This window comes from Grammomys surdaster, unplaced genomic scaffold (genome assembly GCF_004785775.1).
Source record: "Grammomys surdaster isolate TR1022 unplaced genomic scaffold, NIH_TR_1.0 948, whole genome shotgun sequence".
Lineage (NCBI taxonomy): Eukaryota > Metazoa > Chordata > Mammalia > Rodentia > Muridae > Grammomys > Grammomys surdaster.
Window position 1 is genome coordinate 131,765 of NW_021605367.1, and position 26,009 is coordinate 157,773.

The following is a 26,009-nucleotide window of genomic DNA, read 5'->3' on the forward strand; positions in this document are numbered from 1 at the left end:
CAATGTGCTGCATGCAGCTCTCCCATCAGAATGGACTTTAAATACAGCCACGGGCAAACACATCAGCCAAGGGAACACACGGGGGCGCAGAGGCGGAGCACCCCCCCCCCCCCCCGCAGGTCTAAGGCCCGCCCCCAGTGCCCAGCCACGCCCATTTCCTGGGTCTCACCCCTCCCCTTCCGCCCTCCTTCACTCTGCTGGGTTTTGGCAATCTCCCGGCGGGTAATGAAAGGGTAAAGTAGGAGCAATTGTGCGCAGGCGCAGACAACAGAGTGCGCAAGCGCAGTTCATAGCGCAGCGCTCAGGGCGACGTGGCGGGCGGGAGTACGGAAGCCGCTGGGAGAAGCTGCTCTCACCGCTATTCTGAGCATCTTCCTGCTGCGTGGACCTACCGCTGGCACCATGTTGAAGAAATTCGACAAGAAGGACGAGGAGTCTGGTGAGGGACCCTTGAAAGGCCTGGGGAGGCCAGAGCCTCGCGGGAATTCATGGGACCTTCCTAGGCTTCCTTCTTCCGGGCCTCTGTCAGAACCAGATCCGAGGCCCTAGAGGGGCAGGGGCTTGTGCGTAGGTCCATAGCTGTTCTCGGAGGGGACATGCTGTTTGCACTCGCCAGCTCTGGCCAGGATTGCTGCGTGACCTTGTGCGGGTCACACTCCTCTCTGGGCCTCAGTTTCCCCATCTTGTCAGAGGAGGTTCCCAGGCTGGATGCTCCCTTGTATTTCACTCGACCTCTTGGTATTTGCCAGAGCTGCGTTGGTTCTTTGCCTACCTGGTTAGTCCTACAGTTAATAACTCTGACCGTTTCATTCATTCAATAAACTACAATTACTGCACATCATGCACGTCACTGACCCTAATATTGCAATAGCTAAAGCAAGTGCGACACTAGATGCCCTCAGTAGGAATGTTAGGATGATCACATCGTGGAGGAACCAGACAGTAACCATATAACCACAAGCATAATTACTTCATGTAATATCTGCTGTCAGGGAAACGTAGTCACAGGTTAGTTAGTGTTGGTTGTCCCTGGCACATAGACTCACTTAAGTTCTGGTTGTATGAGTCATTGCTAATTGTTATACCCTGAAAGGCACAGAAAGAATTCTCGGTGACTGTGAGAGAACTTTGACTGCCCCTGGTAGATGATAGAGACTTCCTTCTCTTCCCCACATTTGGCAGAATTTTGAAATTTAGGGTCATAGTTTGGGGTTGTAACTCAGTTGACAGAGTGCTTGCCTTAGCATGCATGAAGCCCTGTGTTTGATCCACAGCACCACAGAAACCAGGAGGTGGAGGCAGGAAGATCAGATGCACTGGATTGTCCTCTGCTACATTTTGAGTTCAAGGCCAGCATGGGATACATGAGACTCTATCTCAAAAAAAAAAAAAGAAAAAGAAGGAAAGAAATCCATTCAAGGTCACAACCTGTAATCAGTCTTCTCTGTTCACTGTAGGTGGAGGCTCCAACCCCCTCCAACACCTGGAGAAGAGTGCAGTACTCCAAGAGGCAAGTTCCATTATGCCTGTATCTGGTCAGGAATAGCTGCTGTCAGATACTAACATACATACATAGAGTGCTGGTTTATAAAGCCTGGGTCCAGAAAGATGGGACTTCGTTAATTATATTTGCTAAGTATGGCTAGTATTGGGGCAGCAGAAACAGAGACTTCAGGTATGCTTAGTAGATAAGTTAAGAAAAAGAAACTCTCCCCACTTGAGAATACGTTTATGTGGACTGAGCTTAATACATACCCTGTGGTTCTCTTGGCCCTTCATGAACTGAGGGACAGCTGTGGAAGGGAAGTGTACTAGGCTAGAGGTAATGGTTGCTTCTTCACAGGCTCGGGTCTTTAACGAAACTCCTATCAATCCCCGGAAATGTGCCCACATCCTCACCAAGATCCTTTACCTCATAAACCAGGTACCAAGATGAAGCTTGGCAGGGAATACAAGGGAGGTTGTGTAAAAGGGGATGTACCCTCAAGCTTTTGACAGCCCTGTGATTGGAACCAACAGTCTAGTCCTGGGTCCTCTTAAGTTTCCAGTTCTTATTTGTTGCCTGTGCTTATGTATCTGCATGCTCCAAGGGTCTAACCTGCTGACCTGTCCAAACCTGCGGCTTTTCTGATTACCACAGGGGGAGCACCTGGGGACCACAGAAGCAACTGAGGCTTTCTTTGCCATGACCAAGCTCTTTCAGTCCAATGATGTAAGTGCACGACTCTCTGCATTTGTGCAGATGTGACACCTGTGACAGGGTGGTGGGAGGACTACTCTTCAGTATAGACTGCCTTCCACACAGTCAGGCTTTTCCTGACTCTGATCCTTTCCCACCGAGCAGGACTAATAGAGTCTTCCTCATACCTTTTTCAGCCCACACTCCGCCGCATGTGCTACTTGACCATCAAGGAAATGTCCTGCATCGCTGAGGATGTCATCATTGTGACGAGCAGGCACGTCTTGGGCAGGGGTGGCTCCTCTGGGATCCATTGACAGAGACAACATGTAGAGCTAAGGGACTTTTGACATCTGGCCTGTGCCCTTTCCTCCAAGGCCCACCCCCTGCCAGCCTCTAGAGTGAGCTGCTTCTTTCTCACTTCTCTGGCCTTGCTTCCCTTCCTCCTCCTCGTAGACAACACAACTGGCATGGAACATTCAGAAAGTCTTTAGTCAGTGCTAAGGAAAAGAAAAACAGTGCAGGAAGTTAATGAGCAAGTCTACTGGCCAACACTGGTTTCTGCATTAGGCTGAGTAATTTAGGGACAGATGTCACTAATATGTACTCCGTGACCTTGAGGACTGGATTCAAAGCTGGACGCATTACTATACGCTTGTACTCGCAGCATTTGGTAGGAACAGGAGGATAGCTGCCAGTTTGAACCTGCCTGGGCTACATAGCAAGATGTCTCCAAACAAAAACACACAATAACAACCCCCATCACCAGGTCCAGTTCTTTTATTTCTTCTTGACGTTGTTATCCAAGGAGAGGGTCCACACAGCCAGTTTCAGGTGCATTGACATTTACTGGGGCTAGCGAGATGGCTCAGTGGGTAAGAGCACTTGCTGCTTTCCTAGCACCCACATTAGGAGACTTAAAACTGTCTGTAGCCAGGCAGTGGTGGCTCACGCCTTTAATCCCAGCACTTGGGAAGCAGAGGCAGGCAGAGTTCTGAGTTCGAGGCCAGCCTGGTCTACAGAGTGAGTTCCAGGACAGCCAGGGCTACACAGAGAAACCCTGTCTCAAAAACCAACCAAACAAAAAAAACTGTCTGTTACTCCAGCTACACAGGACTCTGATGTGTTGGAGGACCCCTGTATTCATGTGCACATGCCCACATGTAGACAGATACACATTACTAAAAATAATAAAAATAAATTTAAGAATTTTTTTGAAAGATGATACTGAGTGTCTTTACCAGTCCATGTGTGGTTTTTGGAGTATAGTTGCAAACAAGAAAGCCATGGTGTTGTGTGAGAAAACTTTTCCCAGGGAGACAAGCACACACATCTACTCACCCCGAATAGGGAACCCATGACCGACCAAAGTGTGGATACCACTGAAGTCTAGTTTGGTGAACCATGTCTTTTATTGGGGCTACTTACAGGAGTGTGGGTGAAGGTTGACGTTTACTTATAGGAGCAGAAATGACTCAGACAGCTGAGTCATTTGACATCATCAAAGCCCACCTTCAGCATGGGTGACAGGTCACAGAGCTGGGAACTTGGAATACACTGTACGCCCTGCAGGCAGCTCAATAGGGTCCTTCCCAGGTGCCTCAGTTGATCTAAACCTTTTCCAGGCAGCTCGGCAGGTTTCTACTTCCAGGCATCTGGCCTGCTCTGAGAGTCTTCTGTGCAGCTTGACGCTTAGTCTGAGACACAGTCTCGGCTTTTATAGCTTACGCTGGCAGAGAGCGGACCTTGTGAATCTGGTCAATTTCAGTACTCCCTGAATCTGATTTTGAGTTGTTCACCGTCCAGCTTTAGGCGCTTCCCTGCAGGATGGAATGCTTCAGTCCTGGAGGACATGTTATACAACTTACAGCCTCTGCAGCCTTAGCATCTACCAGCAAATACCAGGCAGCTGTGTTCTACCATGGTTTATAGAATTGTAATAGACTGTGAAAGCAGAACAGGAGGACCCCCAAGACAGATTCTGAGCACGAAAGAGGGACAGAGGAGAGGGAATAAGAGACAGACAGAGGATGAGGGAGAAGGGGCAGGGATAGTTGTCCTGGAATGGGACAAAGGACTGCCTCTGGATGGAGAGGAGGCAGACATGACGGATGGGCGAATGACAGTTTATAAAGGTAAAGGGGGACAGTGTTAGGATGGGGTGTTTAACATAATCAGACATGCTCATTAGGTGAGCCAAAGGGGGCTTTTGATCACTCGACTTCAATACTTGGATAGCTGGACCTTGGTAGTCAGCCTCAGGAGGAGGAAGTGGCCAAATAAGGGAATGGTCCTTGGCAGCTAGCTTTAGGAATATAATCTAATGGTTTTTAACATGGCAGAAGGAATGGGAGAGAGAAGGGTCAGGCCTGCCAGAGCCATGTTCGCCGTGCTCAGGCTGGCCAGAGTTCTTTCAGACAACAGCTTGACTTTGGACCAGAAGAGATCTCCAGAATGGTCTGGATTCAGAAGGAGTAAGGTCCAGGCTGAGCGTCAGCATGTGAGAGGCCTGCAGAGGAGTGCACAGCTCACTGAGTAGCTGCTCTGTTGAGGCTTAGGAAACTTTGAGTTCATGGTGGTCCTTCTGCCTTTGTCTCCTGAGTGCTGGGAGTGCCAGCGTGTAGCACGCTGAGTTCTGGAAAACTCCCTGGAACTGCTGTTTGGCTTGGAGGGGCGAGAACAGAAGGGAGCAGTAGTTAGCAGACTGGTGTGATCATCCAGTCAGGGGTGGTGTGGACTAGAGAAGAGGGATGGCTTATGACCCCTGCATGTCAACAGTGCCTCCTTTCCCCGGCAGCCTGACAAAAGACATGACTGGGAAAGAGGACAATTACCGTGGTCCTGCTGTCCGTGCCCTCTGCCAGATCACTGACGTGAGTTCTTCACCCTCTATCTGCTTCCCAAGCTCTCACACATACTCCAGGTTGTCTGCAGCTCTCTGAATCAAGTGGAGGAGCGGGAGTGGGGTGGGTGGAGTGGATGGGTATCTCAGTAGGAGCTTCTGAAAATGTTTGTTTTGGTCTGCACCCCGTTTCTTCCTCGTCTGAGCTCATGTTCTTCTCTCACAGAGCACCATGCTGCAGGCTGTTGAGCGCTACATGAAACAAGCGATCGTGGACAAGGTGCCCAGTGTCTCCAGCTCCGCCCTCGTGTCTTCCCTGGTACGTAGCTGTGACTGGAGCCTGCGAGAGTGGATTGAAGGTAGAATAAAATATCTGAGGGTATTGTCAGAGGGGAACCAGACACTCTGGGTCCATTGGGAAGAGCTGGGGTGAGTGGCTTTACCCGTCCCTTACATGGCAGATTGCCAGGACAGGCGTCAGACAGATGATAGCTGGCTGTCTATCCTTCCATGGTCTTGGGCTCAGGACAGTGAGGAGGGCCTGGCTGCATGTGAGAGGTGACAGGGGTTTGACAAGAAGGGCATCTTTCCTTTTGACCCCTTACCAAGTCCCACTACCCGCAGCACCTGCTGAAATGCAGCTTTGATGTGGTCAAGCGCTGGGTGAACGAGGCCCAGGAGGCAGCGTCCAGTGATAACATCATGGTACAGGTGAGAGGGATACTGAAGAACAAGCAGGTGCACAGCATACTGTCGTTGTCCACCCTCCATACGTTCTGGTGGCCTCTGGCCAGGACAGGCTCTTATTCTTTTGTCATTGGGTGTGGGGGATGGGGACTTGGGAGAAACACCCAGGGCAGCACATGGGTGTTTAGGAAAGAGTTTTTAACTGAGGCTGCTGATATAACCAAGTATGTTGAACGGTAGATAGGAATGTTTTAGAATATAGGCTGTTACAATCCTCCTGGCCCAAACCTTTGTTGAGCTGCTTCTGTTAGTGATGTGGAGTTTCCATCTGAGAAACTTTCCTCTGTAACCTAAGCCTGGTGTGCCTCCCTCTGAGCCTCAGTTTCTCTGGAAAGTTGGAAGAGCAAGGCTTAAATGAGAAGACATACATAACAAGGAATGGGAGAGGCAGCTTGTCCCTTTGGCTCAGTGACTGTTGTTCTCACTCTATGTGGCTCATGTCTTTGGGGTCAGCAATGATGCTTTAGTATACACCTCTAAGGGTCAGAGACACCACGTGCAGAGCACCACACCTGCCATACCTTGGGCCTCACGTGCCACTTGACTAAGAATGAACAGAATGAGTGGGAAGTGATCTTGGTAACTTACATTTCTAAAAGTGGTATCCCTGGGCTCCTAGACCTCCAAAGCCAGCTTGGCCACAGTGGGACAAATAAGCAGGGACAATCAGGCCAGTCCACTGGGTGTTGGGTTTGTGTCCTATGTCCCACAGGACTATGCTCAGGTCTTGCCTAGCTGTCTGCTGTAGCTCTTTCTGTTCTGGTGTCTTCTTTCACATAGTCAGGATACCTGCAGGGTCCTTGCCAAAACTCTGGTGCAAAGGAGAACATGATGTATGTGGTGCGTTGTGCACTACACTGGAGCTGGTGGTGTGTTGTGCACTACACTGGAGCTGGTGGTGTGTTGTGCACTACACTGGAGCTGGTGGTGTGTTGTGCACTACACTGGAGCTGGCTACACGGAGTGCTTGGGGAGCTTGTCTCAGCCTCTCTGTGTGGATGTCAGTGCTATGCTTTTCTTAAAACAAGAAGGGTGAAGCCAGAGACACGGTGCCCTTCCTGGGTCTGCACAGCAGCAGACCTGGCCTTATGTGTCTGTTTCCCATGCTGCTTCTGTCCTCTAGTACCATGCCCTAGGACTTCTGTACCATGTGCGGAAGAATGACCGCCTGGCCGTGAGTAAGATGATCAGTAAGTTCACCCGGCACGGCCTGAAGTCTCCCTTTGCCTACTGCATGATGATCCGAGTGGCCAGCAAGCAACTAGAAGAAGAAGATGGCAGGTAAGAACTCTGGGCTCCTGCCAGCTAGACGATGGCTTCTGCATTGCTGGACTGTCCCCAACTTCTTGTTGCTGTGTTCTTTTGTAGCCGTGACAGCCCGCTGTTTGACTTCATTGAGAGCTGCCTGCGTAACAAGCATGAGATGGTGGTGTATGAAGCTGCCTCAGCCATTGTCAACCTGCCAGGCTGCAGTGCCAAAGAACTGGCCCCTGCTGTGTCAGGTCTCCATACATCCCCTTCCGTGCTGCGTAGTTTGCCTGCTGGGCACAGGCCCTGAGCCGGAGTTCTTCAGATAGGCCATGATGTAGGGCTGTCACAGGTGTTGCTTTTAAGGAAGGCTGTTTTCAGTTCCATCTCTGCTGGTGAGGCAGGTGTCGGCACCATACTAGCACTGCTGGGACAGCTGGCTCCAGAGGAGGACTGGGGGTGGGGCCCAGGACATGTAAAGCTCAGTGTGTTTGCTCATGGGGTAGCACTGGGAGCTCACAGCTGGACTCACTGGAACTGCCCTGAGCAGGCGGGAAAGCCCCTGTCCTCTAACCTTCCTCGCCAGGCCTCACTTCCCTTCTGAAACACAAAGGACCCTCTTGCTCTAGGTGGTAAAGGTGGGATCTGCACAAACGACTCAGCCCAGTGTGACGCACAAGTGTGGATGCAGCCCATGTGTTACTAAGGAGAACCCAACAGCTTTCAGTTGTTTCTGCTCTAGCCAGCAAAATGCTGGCACTGGCACGGGAGTAGAGAATATGTACCCAGGGATTGGAAAGCTGAGGAGCTGGTGCAGAACAGTAGCTATGTTGAGAGTTCTAAAAGGGTCTACATGGGATTCCAAGAGTGGGAGAGAAGGATGAATACCTAACTCAGGACCAGCCCAGAGACAGAGGAATACGAGCGAAGAGTTGTAATGATTGTAATGCCACTGTTCTTCTAGAGGTCCCCACAGTGATGATACTAAGCTGGTAGAAAGATGGGTTCAATTGTAGAAGTAGTTTCCCTTCCTCCTTGGGAAGAGCAAACTACTGACTAGGGGCTAATGTACTCCTATGACAGCCCCATATTTCCAGAAAATGAAAGATGTGAAGTAGAGGCTTTAAAAGATACATTATCCCATTTTAAGAAAAAATGTTAGTTCCAAAATAAATAAATAGATAACAAGAGAATAAAGCTAAGCAATAAGGAAAGGGATTCGGATATTCCAGAATACAGTCCCATTCAAGACTATACTTGAACATAGACTTTAGCTGTGAGCTTTGGGCAGCCAGGTTGAGGAAATAGTGTGGGCGCTAATATACACAGTAGGGGTCAGCTCTTTAGCACTGTTCCAGAGAGAAATAAACTTGCTCTTTGAGGGAGGACTTAGCTCCCTAGCTTGGTGCTGAGGTTCCACTGGGTCCTATGAGCCTGGAACGAGAGGTGGCTAAGTAGGCTGCAGATGTGGACAGCCCGTCACTTAACCCTGCTTCTGTCGGGTAGCTGCTTCTGAAAATCACTTGAGGTGCTTTGCCACTGTTCCTGGGAGTTCAGAGAATCAGACAGGCACAGCATCCATTCAGTGAGGGCCTAGCACGTGACAGGTGCTTAGTATATAACAGCCATTGACACCCACAGGGCCCTTGCTGACAAGGTTCAGGATGAGAGAGTTCTGCTGGCCTCTGCTAACCAAAAGGCTGTGTGTGACTAGCCTGAGAGCTTGTTCACCTTTGATCCCATGCTGTTCCCTGGGGACCCCAGGTCAAGGGCAACCTGACACTTGTGTCTTCCTCCCTACAGTGCTCCAGCTTTTCTGTAGCTCGCCCAAGGCTGCACTTCGCTATGCTGCTGTGCGCACCCTCAATAAGGTAAGAGTTGAGAGGAGGAGAGGCAGGCTGGTCTAGCTGGTGTCTCCTCCCTCTGAATGGGCTGGGAGGGGTACACATGGTCCCCAAAGGACCTCTGGCCAGGCCTACCCTGTAGGTGAAATGACAGAATTGTGTACTGCCCGGTGTCTGTTCTCCCTCTGCAGGTGGCCATGAAGCACCCATCAGCAGTGACTGCCTGCAATCTAGATCTGGAAAACCTGGTCACAGACTCAAACCGTAGCATTGCCACATTGGCCATCACCACCCTCCTCAAGACAGGGAGCGAGAGCAGCATTGACCGCCTTATGAAGCAGATTTCTTCCTTCATGTCAGAGATCTCAGATGAGTTCAAGGTACCCAGTACCCTCACAGCCTGCAGTTCCCAAGACAAGGGAGATGTTCTGAGCCTGCTTTCCATGCTATGGGCTTGGGATGTTCAGTCCTTCCTCCAGGTCATTGACCTTCTGTCCCTTTGAACCTTAAGAACAGTGAAGTTCTTTTAGGCTAGCAAGGTTTATTGTTTATTCATTCTTGCAGTTTTTATTGCGCTCTTGCTGTCTGTTCTACAGTTTCAGAAGAGGGGGCAGCAGTGGGTGGGGCAGATGGATGCTTTCTGTTGGAAGAGTGAGCTTTAACAAATGAGCAGATGTGTAAACGAGCAGTACCCTGAGCTGCAGTGAGGAGCTGGCCCACAGTAGCAGCTGCTGGGAAGGAAGGCAGTGTGAGCCAGGGAGTAAGGGCAGGAGTAGGGTTCGGGGAAAGTACTGAGGAGACAGGCCAGCTGGGGATCAGGTGCTTCAGGGAAGGTAAAAGTGAAGATGTCAGAACAGGCTGGGGTTGTTTACTGACTTACAACTCACAATAAAGCTTTTTTTGGCTTTTCAAGACAGGGTTTCTCTGTATAGCCCAGGCTGTCCTGGAACTCACTCTAGACCAGGCTGGCCTTGAACTCAGAAATCTGCCTGCCTCTGTCTCCCAAGTGCTGGGATTAAAGGTGTGCACCACCACTGCCCGGCCACAATAAAGTTCTAATTGTAAAAATGTCGTTTGGAAGGCTGGTGGTTTGGAACTTATTTTTTCTGTTTTTCATATCAAGGCAGGGTTTCCCTATGAAGCTCATGCTGAAGATTCTCCTGTTTGAGTTCCTTCATTGCTACTGGGATTACTGATGTGTATTACCCTACCTGGCTTTTGTTGTCTGTCCTTTTTGTTGTTGTTATTTTGTTTTTTTCTAAACAGGCTGACTTAGAACTCAGTAGAATACAGAATAGTGTCAAACTTGGAGCAATCCTCCTACCATCTCCCAAATGCTGAGATTATAGATGTATGTCACTGTATCTGGCTTGTATTACTCTTTTTTTTTTTCTTTTTTTTTTTTTTTTTTAAATTTTTTTTTTAAATTTTTTTTTTTTTAATTTTATTTATGAGTACACTGTAGCTGTCTTCAGACACACCAGAAGAGGGCATCCAATCTCATTACGGATGGTTGTGAGCCACCATGTGGTTGCTGGGATTTGAACTCAGGACCTCTGGAAGAGCAGTCAGTGCTCTTAACCGCTGAGCCATCTCTCCAGCCCCCTCTTTTTTCTTTCTTAAAAGACAGGGTTATATACTTTGTAACCCCAACTGCCCTGCAACTCACTCTGTTGACCAGGGTGGCCTCAAACTCGCAGAGATCTGCCTTCCTCTGCCTCCTGAATGCTGGGATTAAAGGTGTGTACCACCACCACAAGACTTATTTTTTTAAACTTTTACTTTAAAATAATTCACAGGAGGTTGCAAATAAATAAATAAGAGGAAATTCCTGGGCATTTCTCTCAACTCCAGTGCCCACATCCAGCATTGTCATAGTACATCGTTAATGAAGAAACCAGCAATTGTACAATCTAGAGCGCTTACTGTGATTTCATTGGTTACGAGATGCATGTGTGATGCCTTTCAAAATTGCTGTCACAATCAGACTTAGCATCACTAGACAGTACTCCATTCCCAGCCGCTCACTCCTGATTCTTGACAGTTGATAATCTATTCTTATTTTGCATAGTTAATTACGTTATGTAAATGAGATCATGAAATGTGTCACCGCAGAGTTTCTGTCAGAGCAGATATTGGTAGGAGAAATTTTTAATTCAGCAAGATAAATTCTAGAGTGTGGGTTGTACAAACTGGGCAGAAATCTACTCTGCCTGTTGGTTAGTTCCATGAAGCTATATTGAGTGGTGATGTAGTAAGATTTGCATATGAGAATAACCCTCCTGCACCATGGAGGATGAGTCTGAGGAGACTCGGATCTCAGAAGATGACCCGGCTTAGGAGCCTGCAAGAGGGTGATGTGAGAGCCATGGGAGGACTTGAACCAGTTAAAGACAAGGGAGGATAGAGCAGAGAGAAAAGTAAGACTGCCGAAGAGACTTGAGGAAGAGAGCAGAGTGGAATGTCAGGTGAAGATGAGAAAGGTGGGGAGAAGCAGGCCAGACCAGGCTTGGAGACTGAGACACACTTGGGCTACAGAGACTGCCATGTTTCCCCTGCCTTAGGTGGGCTCAGGACTTGTGCCCCAGCATGGAGCAGTGTTCCTCCTGCTTTCATCTTGTGTTGAGCCCAGGGCACGTCTTGCCTCTGTGGCATTTAGTGAGCAAGTCCCCAGGGCTGTCAGGGATTGCCACTCATGCAAGTCTCTCTATCCCAGGTGGTGGTTGTCCAGGCCATCAGCGCCCTGTGCCAGAAGTATCCTCGAAAGCATGCCGTGCTCATGAACTTCCTGTTCACCATGCTAAGGGAAGAGGTAAGAGCGGGGCCACTGGGGTCCTGCCAGTTCTGTTGGTGCAGAGAATGGCCTGCCTGCCAAAACCTGTCTCTTGGTGTTAAGCTCAGAACACTGTTAAACAGCTCATTTCCGTGCCTGCGGCACTTTAGACTTGGTGCACAGATGAAGCAACAGCAGCAGCTGTCATAATTACTGTAGTGATGTGTGACTCCCCAGCATAGCAACAGGTCCAGCCGGTGCCCCAAGGCAGTGCTTATGCAGAAAGGAGGGCTGTGGGTTCTATTACCAAGTCTGGCATAGGAGGCTGCAGTGCCAATCAGGAGCTCTTGGAAAACTGGGGCTGACTACAATGTGGGTTCTAGATTTTGTTGGATGTTTTTGTTTTTTTGTTTTTTTTTTTTTAAGATTTATTTATTATTTTATTTATGAGTACACTGTCGCTGTCTTCGGACACACCAGAATAGAGCATCCAATCTCATTACGGATGGTTGTGAGCCACCATGTGGTTGCTGGGATTTGAACTCAGGACCTCTGGAAGAGCAGTCAGTGCTCTTAACCGCTGAGCCATCTCTCCAGCCCGGATTTTTTTGTTTTATGATAGGGTCTCTGCATAGATCTGGCTGTCCTGGATCTTACTATGTAGACTAGGCTAGCCTTGAACTGACAGTGATCCACTTGTCTCTGCCTCCAGAATGCATATCCATAAGAGATAAACTTGTACTGGTCATTGCAGCCCACCTTTAACCCCAGCACTCTGGAGGTTTAAACAGTCCTAATGACTTGATTTTCATCCCTGCATTCCATCATGGAAGGATGAGAACCAGCTCCTAAAAGTTGACCTCCTCTCCATGTTTGTGACATGAGATGTATAGTCCTGTAGTCACACACATATATTAAACATACACAAAAAATAGTAACAAGTGTGTGCGTGTGTGTGTGTTATTTTCTTTTTAAAAAGGGCTAGAGAAAGAGTACATACAGTTCTTGTAAAGAACCAAACTTTGGACTCGTATTTAGCAGTTGATAACTGCCTATAACTCCAGCTCCAGATGATTTGACACCATCTCCTGACCTCTCTGAGTACCTGTACTTATGTGTACTTCACCATCTTCTGGCCTCTCTGAGTACCTGTACTTATGTGTACTTATGTGCACATATCTACACACAGGTGCACACACACATTTTTAAAAAGAACAAAGGAAAAAGGGATTCTGGGAACTGAAGGTGTAGCTTAATTGTTAAACTCCTTGCCTAGCATGCTCAAAGCCCTGATTTGATGCCAGCACCCTCAAAACTGAGCAGGTGATACATACCTACACTTCCCATGCCTGTATTGTACATCCTAGCAATTGAGAAGTAGAAACAAGGTTCAGAGCTCAAGGTCATTCTTGGCTACAGAGTGATTTTAAGGTTAGTCTGGGATATATTAGACCCATCTAAAAAAACTGTAAGATGTGGCTTTGTGTGACTTGAGTTGAATGACCTGCCTCCCAGGTTATTCTGAAGAAGAAGCAGAACACTGTGGCGTCTGAGTCCAGGTGCCTCTGGCCCTAAAGCATGTGTTTCTCTCATTGAAGAAGCTGAAGCTTTGTCTCTGCAGCTTTCTGGCTGCCTCCCAGAAAGTTACATGCTTTCTGTAGCAGTCAGGGTTATGAATGGCCTTCACTGCGGGGCTGCATACTCAGACTTGAGAACTTGCCTTGCTCCTGCCTCGTATATTTCTATATATGAGGGATGTTGGGGTCTGTGCGTGTGAGATGGAATTACAGGCATGCACAACTATGTCTAGCTCATCATAACTTTCTAGTTTTTAAGGTTTGGGGGTTATTTATTTATTTATTGTATATATGTGAGTATACTGTAGCTGTCTTCAGACACACCAGAAGAAGTCATCAGATCCCACTACAGATGGTTGTGAGTCACCATGTGGTTGCTGGGAATTGAACTCAGGACCTCTGGAAGAACAGTCAGTGGTTTTTGTTGTTTTGTTTGTTTGTTTTTTGGTTTCTCGAGACAGGGTTTCTCTGTGTAGCCCTGGCTGTCCTGGAACTCACTCTGTAGACCAGGCTAGCCTCAAACTCTCGAACTCAGAAATCCACCTGCCTCTGCCTCCCAAGTGCTGGGATTAAAGGCGTGCGCCACCACCCGGCAACAGTCAGTGTTCTTAACCACTGAGCTATCTCTCTAGCCCACAGTTTTTAAGTTTTTATTAATTTTTTTTTTTTACTTTTAGTTTTCTCTCTGTCTCTTTCTCTGTCTCTCTGTCTCTGTCTCTCTCTAAGTGTGTGTGTGTGTGTGTGTGTGTGTGCGTGTGTCTCTGTAAGTGCAGTGTCTCTGTAGGGTAGAATGGATGTTACATCCACTGGAACTGTAGTTATTGGCATCTTTGAGCTGTCAGATGGGGGTGCTGGGAATTGAACTCCAGTCCTGGAAGAATAGCTGGTGCTCTTTACCACTAAGCTGTCTCTCTAGCCCCCTTAATTTTTTTTCAGTTAGATTTATTCATTGTATTTTATGTGTGAATGTTTTGGCTGTGTGCATGTATGTACACCATTTGCACGCTTGGTGCTCGCAGAGGTCAAAAGATGTGAGATCCCATGAAGCTGGAGTTACGGATGGTTGTGAGTCAACTTATGTGTGCTGGGAATCAAACCCGAGTCCTCTTATGGACAAGTGCTTTTAACTGCTAAGCCTTGCCAGCCCAGCCTTTTAGTTTGTAGCTGAGACTCTGTACCTATTAAATCCCCATCTGCCTCTTCTAACCTCTCACCCACAGTTCTGCTCTACGTTTATGATCTGACTGCTGCAGTTACCGTAGTTGAGGGGAATCGTGAAGTACTCCTCTTTCTCTGTCTCCTTTATCTTGCTTATATACTCAGGTTTCATAGCATGTATCAGGATTTTCTGCTTTTCAATGTTGAGTAATATTCCTTTAAAAAACAGACTACGTTTTGTGAACACCATGCTGTCACTCTTGTCACAGGTGCTTTTGCAATCTGTTCTGTTGCCAACACCCAGACGTGGAATTACTGGATCAGATAATTCTGTCCTTGGTGTTGTGAGGAACCACTGTATTGTCTTTTGAGCCTTGTGTGCCACCCATTTCAGTTTTTTCATATCTCGGTGTCTGTGTGGAGAATGATCTCCCATACTCAGGCTTTCTGTTTTAAGTCAGTGAGTCTGTTAGGTATATAGCAAGCAGGAGTAAAGGAAGACAGCAGTCAACTTCAGGTAGACAGTAGAACATAAGAGCATACCGTCATCCCACAGGAGTGAGCGGGAAAGCCTGGGGGAAGAAGGAGTCCTCGGACACCCTTGTTGACAGACTGTCTCCTGCTAGCTGAGACTTGCAGTTGGCCATTTCCACCACACGTGGTTTTACATTGTGAGATAAGCTGTAGGGGAGTCTTTGCTTTGGGGCATGATTTGCTTAGCTGGCTTTAGGAACACAGTGTTTTTTGTTTTTTCTCTGTGTAGCCCTGGCTGTCCTTGAACTCCCTCTGTAGACCAGGCTGGCCTCGAACTCAGAAATCCACCTTCCTCAGCCTCCCAAGTGCTGGGATTAAAGGCGTGCACCACTACCGTCCGGCCGACACAGTGTTTTTACTTACATGATTTACTCTCTGGTCCCCAAAGGTGCTGTTTGCACTCTTGGACTGTATTGCTGTTCTCCTTTCCTCTTATCACAGGGCAGGTGACAGTCATCCCGGGACAAGGGGTCTTGGAAGACAAAACATGCTTGGTCTGAGGCCAGGACAGGGTTAGGGAGCAGCCCTTCCTCCAGAGCCAGCTTAGACAGCACATGACAGTTCACCGATGTAATATGTCTTAAACTCAGGTGAAGAAATGGTCCTAAAGTGCTTCCATTAATCTTTCTCCTGTTAGAGTTAGAAGGCTCTAGTGAGCTGCCAGGCCAAGGCTTTTGTTTTATCCAGCAAAGACAGAAGCCTGCTTCCAGGCTGTCTGTGGAGCATTGTCTCTGGACCTGGCTAGGCTCTGGGCCTCAGCTGGCCTCCAGAGGATGAGGATTGTCTTTGCTCAATGGACCTTTCTCTCTGTAGGGTGGCTTTGAGTACAAGCGTGCCATTGTGGACTGCATCATCAGCATCATTGAGGAGAACTCAGAGAGCAAGGAGACAGGATTGTCACACCTGTGTGAGTTCATTGAGGACTGCGAGTTCACTGTGCTGGCCACCCGCATCCTGCACCTGTTGGGCCAGGAGGGGCCTAAGACCAACAACCCTTCCAAGTACATTCGCTTTATCTACAACCGTGTGGTCTTGGAGCATGAAGAGGTTCGGGCAGGTAAGTCTGAACTGCAGTGATCCTGACCTCTTAGCTTCTTTCTCAGTGAATTTGCCCAGCAAAGGGACCTAAACTTCCAGGGGAACAAGCACACTGGGGACATGGCCTTGTAAGCTGTTCTTTATGTTGTCAGAAGGATTTTAGATGCCAGCTAGATAAATGATTCTCTACAATTTAATTTTTTACAATTTCACTGAATATTCATACTTAGAGTTGTTTTTTGTTTTTGTTTTTTGAAATAGTGTCTTATTCTATAGCCTAGCTGGCTCATACTTGAAATCCTACTGCTTCAGCCTTCAGTGTGCTGGGATCCTAAGAATGTACTACCATACCTGGCCCTTTTTTAGAACAACTGGAGAGATAACCACAAAACTTACTTTTTTGTATAAGTCAGTGATCTAACAGTCTACCATCTTGTTTTTAATTTCATCTTATTTTCCATTTTTTTTTTATTTCTATGCTTCTTGTAGGCAAATTTTCTTCTTTTGGCAGTTAATCACTAAGTGATGGTTTATTTTCTCATGTTTTACTCCAAGGCTTAGCTACAAATGAAGCTGCTCAGAAGTAGCTGACTGTGTTGATAGCCTCTGTGGCCTCACTCATTTGAAAGCTGCCCCTAGAGCCTGAGAACAGGAGCCACGTATGTGTTTCCTGAAGAGGAATTTGAGGCCCAGGTAGCACCAGGATCTACTAGGATTCACAGGATCTGTAGTATAATCTGTGATTGTAGCAGCAGTGCCAGGCACTAGCTCTTCTGCATGGATTCCCACTCTGAGCACTGGTGGGCACCCTCAACGCTCTGGCAGGCAGGCCCAAGGGCTGCGGGTGAGTCCTGTTTACTTTGGAACTAGGTGCAGTGAGTGCTCTGGCTAAGTTTGGAGCCCAGAATGAAGAGATGCTGCCTAGTATCTTGGTGTTGCTGAAGAGGTGAGTCTCAGCCCAGAAGCCCATGTGCAGAGCACTGCTCCCTTGGATCCAGTCCACCTTTTATTCAAAAATTTATTCGTTGAGGCAGGATTTCTCTATATAGTCCTGGCCATTCTGGAACTATGTAGACCAGGCTGGCCTTGAACTCGTAGAGATCCACCTGCCTCTGACTCCCAAGTGCTGGAATCAAAAGTGTGAGCTACCACATTCACCAAAGATTTAACTATGTTTATTTTATTTGTGTGGGTGTTTTGCTGCATGTATATTTGTGCACTGTGTGTGGTGCCTTGTACCTGCTGAATCCAGAAGTGAATTCCTCTGAGCTCAAGGGTCCCTCTGTATTTTGTGTTTTTTGGTTTGTCTATGGTGCTGGGTGAGATCTTTCCTAGGGAGCTGTCTCCCACTGAGCTGCGTCAGCCCCTTGTATTTTATACTGTCATCTAAGAGCCACCACCCTGTCACTGAGCTTCAGGAGCTCTGCGTGGCCCTGCCATCCTGTGCAGTCTTGCAGGGTCCCTCTGGCCCCCTGGCTAGGCTCAGTCAGGAGTACCTTGTGTCCCGGCTGTAGGTGTGTGATGGACGACGACAACGAAGTGAGGGACAGAGCCACCTTCTATCTGAATGTTCTCGAGCAGAAGCAGAAGGCTCTCAACGCAGGTTACATCCTAAACGGTAAGTCGTCCCTGGTCACCCAGGACTTTCCTGGGGCTTTTGGCCCTTCCCGTGGCCATAGAGCAGGTGTGCCACCCCTGAGCCAAGACACCCAAGACCATGCATGCATCTCTGGACTTATATAGCAATCTCTTGGATTGATATAACCTGTCAGTGGAAATAGCCAAGTAAATTAAGTATTCCTTACGTGTTACTCTGGCTTGAACCCAGGGCCTTGCACGTGCTTCACAAGTCTCCACCACCATGCTGTGTCCTCAGTCCAGAACTTCTGTGTTGTTTGAGATAGTATCTCATTATATAGCTTAAGCTGGCCTGGAATTTATGACAATCCCCTCAGCTCAATGTCCAGAGTGCAAAATACTCATTAATAAAAACCTTTAAGCCTGGTATGTTGGCATATGTCTTCATTCCAGCACTTAAACTTACTTCGTATTTACCTACCTGCCAACCCTGTAGAAGGAAGAAGAGGCTAGGGAGTAAAGCTCAGAGGTTCCATGACTGTGTCAGCATCAGCACACCTAGCAGTCATAGTAGGGGGGGGTCCCAGGCCTCTGTCCTCTCTAGGTGTGCCATGCCTCCGTGCCTCTCTGTCGTGCCAGCCAGGCAGAATGACTCTCTGTTGGCTTTAGGTCTGACCGTGTCCATCCCTGGTCTGGAGAAAGCCCTGCAGCAGTATACGCTAGAACCATCAGAAAAGCCATTTGACCTCAAGTCTGTGCCTCTGGCCACCACGCCTATGGCAGAGCAGAGACCAGGTAAGGCCTGCTCATCCCCAAGGCCCATCTGTTTCCCTTGACTGTAGAGTGGACAAGCACAGGCTGGTGTACTGCAAAGAGGGAGTAGCCCTTGCTACCTTGCCCCTAGTCAGAAGGGACAGCCATGCTGACAGCTTGCTCTTTTCCTTGCTTGCTTCTCTCTCAGGAGAGTTGGCATTTACAACATCCAAGTAATAACATGGGCTCACAGCAGCATGCTGCCTGTGAGTAGACCTGTGGGTACCACACCAGGTATGCTTGCTCTTGCAGAAAGCACAGCCACCGCAGCAGTCAAACAGCCGGAGAAGGTGGCAGCCACACGGCAGGAGATTTTCCAGGGTGAGTAATGTCATTATGGTCAGTGGTTGTGTGACTTCAGAGCCTGCCAACTGCTGATCATGCATGCCTCAGTGGTAGATGCCGGCATGCATGCTCGACACCCTGTATTTCAGCCCAGCACAAAGGAATTTGAAAGAGCAAAAACTTTGGGTTCCTCAAGAGCCAGGTGATAGAGACTGCTGTGATTCTTTCACAGTTGACTCTGAGTGCTCATGGCCTGGGTTTCAGAATGTCTGATGGAGCTTGGCCGGCGTTCAGAGACACTGGGCTGTGCTTTTGATCCTTTATGTGTGCAGTCCATGTTGCCTTAGAAGCTTTGCTCTTAAAACACTATATTTAAACCTTAAAGACAAGGAATTTGAGCTTAGCCCATCTGTAAACCTCTTGTATGTGTTCCCTGTTGCTACTGTAACAGTTCCTCAAGCCTTGAGACTGGACATAGCTGACCAGTCAATACCAGGGAGAGCTCGTGCCGAGGATCGGTAAAGAGAGCACTGGGTGGAACTGTTAGAGGTGGACATCTTCTACTGACACCTAGCCTGACCTTCAACTGTATTCTGCTTTCAGCCTAGCAGAATACCAGAATTAGCATGCTGTAGTCATGGTGACTCTGGGCTAGGACCTGGCATCCTGCATAGGGAGGAGTCTTAGCCACGGGTCACTCTGAGGTAGAAGGATCACAAGGGTGAAGGTAGCCTGGACTACAGAGTTAGACTCTCCAGAGAAGAACAAGTAGCTCATGGTTCATGCTCTCCACTGGCCAGTGCATAGGTGGATCTGCTCTTCCCGAGGCTGTGTTCCTAAAGGAAGCAGCTCATCCTCGCACTGGTTTCCTCATCCCCACCGCCTTTAGGAGTCCATGCTGAGGGCTGGAGAGGAGGCTCAGCAGCTAAGCGCACATACTGCCCTTGCAGAGGACCCACATTCAGCTCCTAACACCGTGTCAGACAGCTGACAGCTATCCCCTCCAATCTTGACAGGAGACAGACAGACAGATAAAGAAAGAGAAAATCAGTAATGAACTAAAGGTGAAGCTCTTCAGATGGATTAGGCCTAAGACATTGGGATTTCCCACTCAGTGAATTGCCTCAGACATCTTGCATAAGACCCAGTGGGTCTTCCTAGAGGGTTACACAGTTTGCGCTAGAGCCTCATGAGATATGTTGGAGCGTGCTGACAAAGGGTGAGCAGCCGGTAGGACATGCACGTGTCTTCCTCTCAGGGAGGGTATGGGACCTGAGGGTTTTACTAGAAACCAACACAAATGGTGTGGAGATCCAGAAACCAATTGAATGTGGCCTGTGGCTTTCAGAGCAGTTAGCAGCGGTGCCTGAGTTCCAGGGGCTAGGGCCTCTCTTCAAGTCCTCTCCTGAGCCAGTGGCCCTCACCGAGTCAGAGACTGAGTATGTTATCCGTTGCACCAAACACACCTTCCCTGACCACCTGGTGTTCCAGGTAAGCAAGGCAGCCTGAAACCCAGCCTGTGCCCAGGGGCAGTCCCAGGTCTGATGAGTCCTGTAAGGCTTGCCATAGAATTGGTTGGGGGCATAACCTGATGGTGTGTCTCATCCCTCCTTGTCCAGGACTTCTCTAGCCTGTAAATGTTCAACCAGGCAGAGGGCTGGGGCAAGGGCCTGGTTTATGTGTCAAGGGGGTGGGTATATCCTGGCTCTTCCCATAGAACCCTGAACTCCATTCCACCTTATCCAGTTTGACTGCACGAACACCCTCAATGACCAGACTCTGGAGAATGTCACAGTGCAGATGGAGCCAACTGAGGCATATGAAGTACTCTCCTATGTGCCTGCTCGGAGCTTGCCCTACAACCAGCCTGGGACCTGCTACACACTAGTGGCTCTGCCCAAGGAAGACCCCACAGCTGGTGAGCTCTCTGTAGTGTAGATACAATTCACGCCTCGTGGGAGTCCATACATTAAAGAAAGCACAGAAACTCTTTGATTTAGAATTGCGTAGGCCCAAGTTCTTTTCATATATTATCTTACTTCTTTCTCACAGCCAACTCTATGAAGATAAGAACTGCCTATTCTTGTTCATAGTTGAGGAAGCTGAGGTTCAGTTGGGCGGGTTGTAAGTTTAGAATCAAGGCCTGTTTGATCATTAGACAAGTAAGTACTCTATTACTGTAGCACAGTATTCCTCAAAGACAGGCACACACAACCAGACATCTCAGATTCTTCTCCAGTGACATCACCAGCTTTCTTTTTCCACTTTGGACAGTGTCCTGCAGCTGTGGCATGGTCTCAGCCACAGTGCATTGTCTGTTTCTTTGGTTCTTTCTTTGGATCTGTGACGTGACGTTCCTCTTCTAGAAGGTGCCACCTTTGCCTAGCATGCTGGAATTGACAGCGTGTTAGCCATTATTAATGCTGCCTGAAGGGCAGGTCATGGCCACCTGACCAGGAAGGAGCTTGTCTTCATCCAACCCTTCTTCCCCACAGTGGCTTGCACGTTCAGCTGTGTGATGAAGTTCACTGTTAAGGACTGTGACCCCAACACTGGAGAAATCGATGAAGAAGGCTATGAAGATGAGTATGTGGTAAGAGGATCGTGTCCGGGACTGAAGAGATGGTTCAGCAGTTAAGAGAATTCAGGGGCTGAGGATTTAGCTCAGTGGTAGGGCGCTTGCCTAGCAAGCACAAGGCCCTGGGTTCAGTCCTCAGCTCTGGAAAAAAAAAAAAATGAAGACAAGAGAATTCAAGTCCAATTCCTAGCACCCACATAGTAACAACTGTCTGTAACTTCAGTTCTCAGGGATCTGATACTTTTTTCAGGCCTCTACAAGCACTGCATAATTGTGGTTCACAGACACGTGTACAGATTTTTACAAATACATTTCTGATTGATTGATGATTGATTAGTGTGGTAGGGAGGTTTGAGACAGGAGTTTTCTGTGTAACAGAGCCCTGGCTGTCCTGGACTCACTTTGAAGACCTGGCTGGCCCTGAACTCACAGAGATTTGACTGCCTTTGCCTCCTGAAGTTCTGGTATTAAAGGCATGCACCACCATGCCCAGCACACTTCTGATTATTTTCTTAGGATAATTCCTAGTTGACTCAAAAGGAAAGCAAGGTTGTAAGACTTGAATTGCTCTTGTAATGTTGCTTTCTTGATAACGGGACCCCTTTCCTCTGCTGGGCCACAGATCCTTAGTCGCCAGCATGCATTTGACATTCACATTATATAGTATAAGGACCAAAGTAGAGAATGGACATTCCTGATTCAAAATGACTGATGCAGGCACTGCCTTAAGACCTCCCCTCCTGGGAGCTATAGCTGGGGCGCTCCTTTCACTGCAGTGGTGGCTGTATACACTGTAGTCACCTGCAAGAACAGGTTTCTGTGAAGATTTATTGGAAGAATGAACAAAAGAGCTGTTCTGTGGACACTGCCAGTCTAGGCTGGCTGAATGGGAGTGTTATGTAAAGTTCACAGCTGAGATGACAATAGGTTTGCCTGGGTTGGACCTAGAGGGCACAGTTGAAGTACAGAATCTGCTGGAGCAGTGGCTATTGGCAGTTGAAGCAGTGCCACTTTCACTGAGTACCTTGGACTTGCTCTGTGTCCTGAAGCCCACCATGTCCCCACAGTGGCAGATACCTGCTAAGTGAGCTGCAGGAAGGAAGGAATATAGAGAGGAGTTCAGAGCAGAAGCCTAGAACTGTGGGACGGGAAATCTCTCCTTAAAGTCTAACTGTATCTCCATTTCTTCAGCTGGAGGATCTAGAAGTTACTGTGGCTGATCACATACAAAAAGTCATGAAAGTGAACTTTGAAGCAGCCTGGGATGAGGTTGGGGATGAGTTTGAGAAGGAGGAAACATTCACCCTGTCTACTATCAAGACACTAGAAGGTAAAATGCTGGTGACATCATCTCTGGCTATACTGTGACTGGCCAGTGTGCCTCCCCATTTCCCACCAAGAATCCAGGGCCATAAGAGATACCTAGCTTGGGACTAACTGGGCTTGTGTCTCAGGGCGCATGGGCTGGGGTGGGGGTAGGGTGCATATTTAATGTGTTAGGCCAGGATTTGACTGGCATCCAACAAACACACACAAATACTCATACACCCGTGACTTGATGCGGCTGGGATTTTTCCCTGCAGAGGCTGTGGGCAATATTGTGAAGTTCTTGGGAATGCATCCTTGTGAGAGGTCAGACAAAGTGCCAGAAAACAAGAACACTCACACGCTGCTGCTAGCTGGTAAGAAACGTCTGTGCCTGAGTAGCTTCAAGGTGGGAATGCCACCGGGTTCCCCCATGCGAACGCCTGTGTGCTCTAATAGTCCTGGCAAGGCCTTGTCCTTCATCCTGTGGGGTTGGCTGCAGGGGGTGTGGCATGGTGGCTCAGCATTTCTCCATGATGCTGGGCATCTGAAAGCAGCATCAGTGACCTAATGCTGGGGATTCAAATGTCATCTCCCCAGCCCCCATCCAGTTCTAATGTAGTTTTCCCATTTTGAGTGAAGTGTCTTCTATTCATACTTCTTTTTCAGTGGCTTGTCTGATGTTCCTTTATCTAAGTATCGACTTTATTGGGTTTTTTGTTTTGTGGTTTTTTTGTTTTTGTTTTTTTTTTTAATAAGAAGAATGGATGTGGGGCCTGGCCTGGTTACTCACTCTGTAATTTTAGCATTTGAGAGATAGAGACAGAGACAGGAACTTTTGTGTAAGTTGAAGCCAAGGGCTACATATTGAGACTCAGTCTCAGAAGAATCTAAGCAAAGCAAAATGAAATTCCCAGCACCCGCACAACAGTTGAAAACTGTAATTCCAATTCCCCTGGATTCAACACCGTCACACAGGTATACATGCATGCAAAACACCAACACACATAAAATTTTTCAAAAAATAAGTTAAAAAAAATGGCTGTCTGCATTTCATCTTGGAAATTTCTCAACACATGCAAAAGTAAATGGTGCCTATAATGAACACTAACTGCTCTTCTCCACACTGTCCGAGCACCTGTGCCTGCCCACTCTCCCCCTAGAGTATTTTTATGCAACTTATTTTGTAATTCATATGTAAATTCTCCTCTGCTTAGCTCAAAAAATGGCCCTAGTTTGTATTCCCTAGACATTTGTGGAAATGGAGCAGAGAAGGACACTCAGTGACTGAGGCTAGGCAGATCTTTGCAGCAGAATCTTCATGTATAACTCAAGATTCCTTAAACTTGTAATTCTCCTGCCTCAGCCTTCAGTAAGCCACCACACCTGACTTTTATCCCTCTCCAGTGCTGATGATCAGACCCAAAGCCTCCTGCCTGCTAGGCAAAGCAAGCGTTCTATCATTGAGACACACCCAACCTTGGATGGTTTTTGTGTGTGTGTGTGTGTGTGTGTGTGGGTGGTGGTGGGGGTGTGGGTTTCGGAAGTGGGGGGGCAGGGTGTGTTTACAAACAGGGTTGAGAAGGTGTTCTGCTTCACTGAGTGCTCACAGCTCACCCCCACACAGCTCACCACCACCAGACTCCTCCCTCTGGCCTTGATGAAGCAACTCAGTCCCCTGGGTCTGCTTTGTGGGTTTTTTTATTATTATTTAAATTAGAGCTCGCCTCGTCATCCACACTCTCAGATTGAATGACTGTGAGCCTCTAACGTGAGATGTAAGCCTTACATACCTGAGTGTTCACTTCACTGGCAGGAGGCTCAGGTGATCTATAGTTAGTGATGTATACAGTGATTGATAGTTACAGCAGCACTTTGTCCTTAAGGGCTCCAGAGCTCAGGGAAGCAGTGAGAGTTGCCCAGGCCTCCCTGCTGTGCCTCAGTGGGGGTGGGGGGGTTGGGAGGGGCTGGATCAGTTGCTGTATGTGTCACTCTCAGCACAACCTCACAAAGCTCTGCTTCCTCTCGGTTCTAGGAGTGTTCCGGGGTGGTCATGACATCCTTGTGCGTTCCCGGCTTCTGCTTTTGGACACAGTGACGATGCAGGTGACAGCCAGAAGCTCAGAGGAGCTGCCAGTAGATATCATCTTGGCCTCCGTGGGCTAAAGGTCTGGCTAAGCCCTACTCCTGTCTTGTCCAACACTACGTCGAAGCCACTTCTTCCTCATGAAGCCAGTGGAAACCCTTCCCCAGACCGCTGTGTTCGGAAACAATCAAGAATCAATACAGATTTTTTTTTTTTTTTAAATTCCATCCTATCATCCAGGAATGCTAGGGTAGATTTTGTCACCTTGCCTGCAAGAAGACATCACAAATGAATAAAATATTCAGACTTTCTCGAATATTTATACCCAAAGAAACCGTCTCATCCCTATAGTAAGCCAGAATATATTTCTTGAATAACTGCTGCTTCTGCAGGCTCGTGCTCAAGGCCTTCAGTTCTTGAGGCCTCCCTTCACCAGATGGAGCATGTTATCCCCTTGGGACTGTGTCAGTGCCAAGCTTAGGATGGGGTTAAAGGCTAGCTCAAAGACAATAGCTAGCAGGTCTGATAAGCCACTCATCTTCAGACATTTGCAGATGGATGGGTCTCCAAAGGGCCAAGGTCCTTTGCCAGGCTGTTACCTGATCAGCTCTGGATTGGAGGGTGTCAGGAATTTCTGCTCTGGGTCTATGAGTGGGACAAAAAGTATCTGCATTCCTTTTGGGCTGGAGTAAGAAATCCTAGGGTATGCCTCAGGGCTTGGGCTTTAAACTCACATCAGGTGGTTTTAAATTGTTGGAAATAACCTGAAAAACTGGACCTCCTATGGGGCTACTGAGATGGCTCAGTGGGTGAAGGTACCTGCCAAGATGGACTACCCACTTGATAGAAGGAGAGAACCATTTCGAAATAGTTGCCCCCTGACCTCATGCACACCTGTATGCTTTATGCACATACACATACACATACATGTACACATTAGAACATAGGTCTGCACCTTTAGGCCGAAGAGATCAGGCTATGCTTGAGCACAGTTAAGCTGTCTTTGCTATGGCCTATTTCATGATTTATAGTCCTGGCTCCTCCATGTGCTTGGTCACGCCTGCAGTGTTGAACTAAGTCTCGTGATGTGGAATTTCCTAACAGGTTATAAAAAGTCAGATTTCTCATTTGGGTGGTTTTCTCAGGTAGGTGACCTGAAGGCTGCTCCCTAAAGACATTCCTCAGCCCCCACCTTCCATTCCTCTCCTGGGGGCTCTGGAGCAGCTGTGCTTGCCTGGCCTTTGCCTCTTTCCAGCTCTTTATGAAGGGCCTCTCCAGGCGTTAAAGGAAAGCCTGTCCTTCAAGGCCACATTATGCTTAGACCTTCGTGATTGTATTTTTTCTGCCTGATACCCTCCCCTTCTACTCCCAGGCCTGATCATAGCCTGGAAGCCTTTCCATTCAAATAAACTTCACTGAAGAAA

The 26,009-nt window shown here is 48.1% G+C and overlaps 1 protein-coding gene across 1 annotated transcript; it reads left to right on the forward strand.

The window, feature by feature from the left end:
• Positions 1-297: 297 nt before the first annotated feature.
• On the forward strand, positions 298-26,009 carry Copg1 (coatomer protein complex subunit gamma 1). The gene is made up of 24 exons (XM_028782965.1): positions 298-439; positions 1,458-1,510; positions 1,844-1,924; positions 2,141-2,212; positions 2,377-2,456; positions 4,977-5,052; positions 5,248-5,340; positions 5,646-5,732; positions 6,892-7,049; positions 7,137-7,270; positions 8,820-8,887; positions 9,052-9,240; positions 11,577-11,672; positions 15,716-15,959; positions 16,811-16,886; positions 17,455-17,558; positions 18,188-18,313; positions 18,584-18,652; positions 19,965-20,107; positions 20,363-20,534; positions 21,112-21,209; positions 22,386-22,524; positions 22,778-22,876; positions 24,535-26,009. Exons 1-24 carry the CDS (start codon positions 403-405, stop codon positions 24,663-24,665), a joined length of 2,625 nt encoding a protein of 874 aa, XP_028638798.1. The 5' UTR covers positions 298-402; the 3' UTR covers positions 24,666-26,009.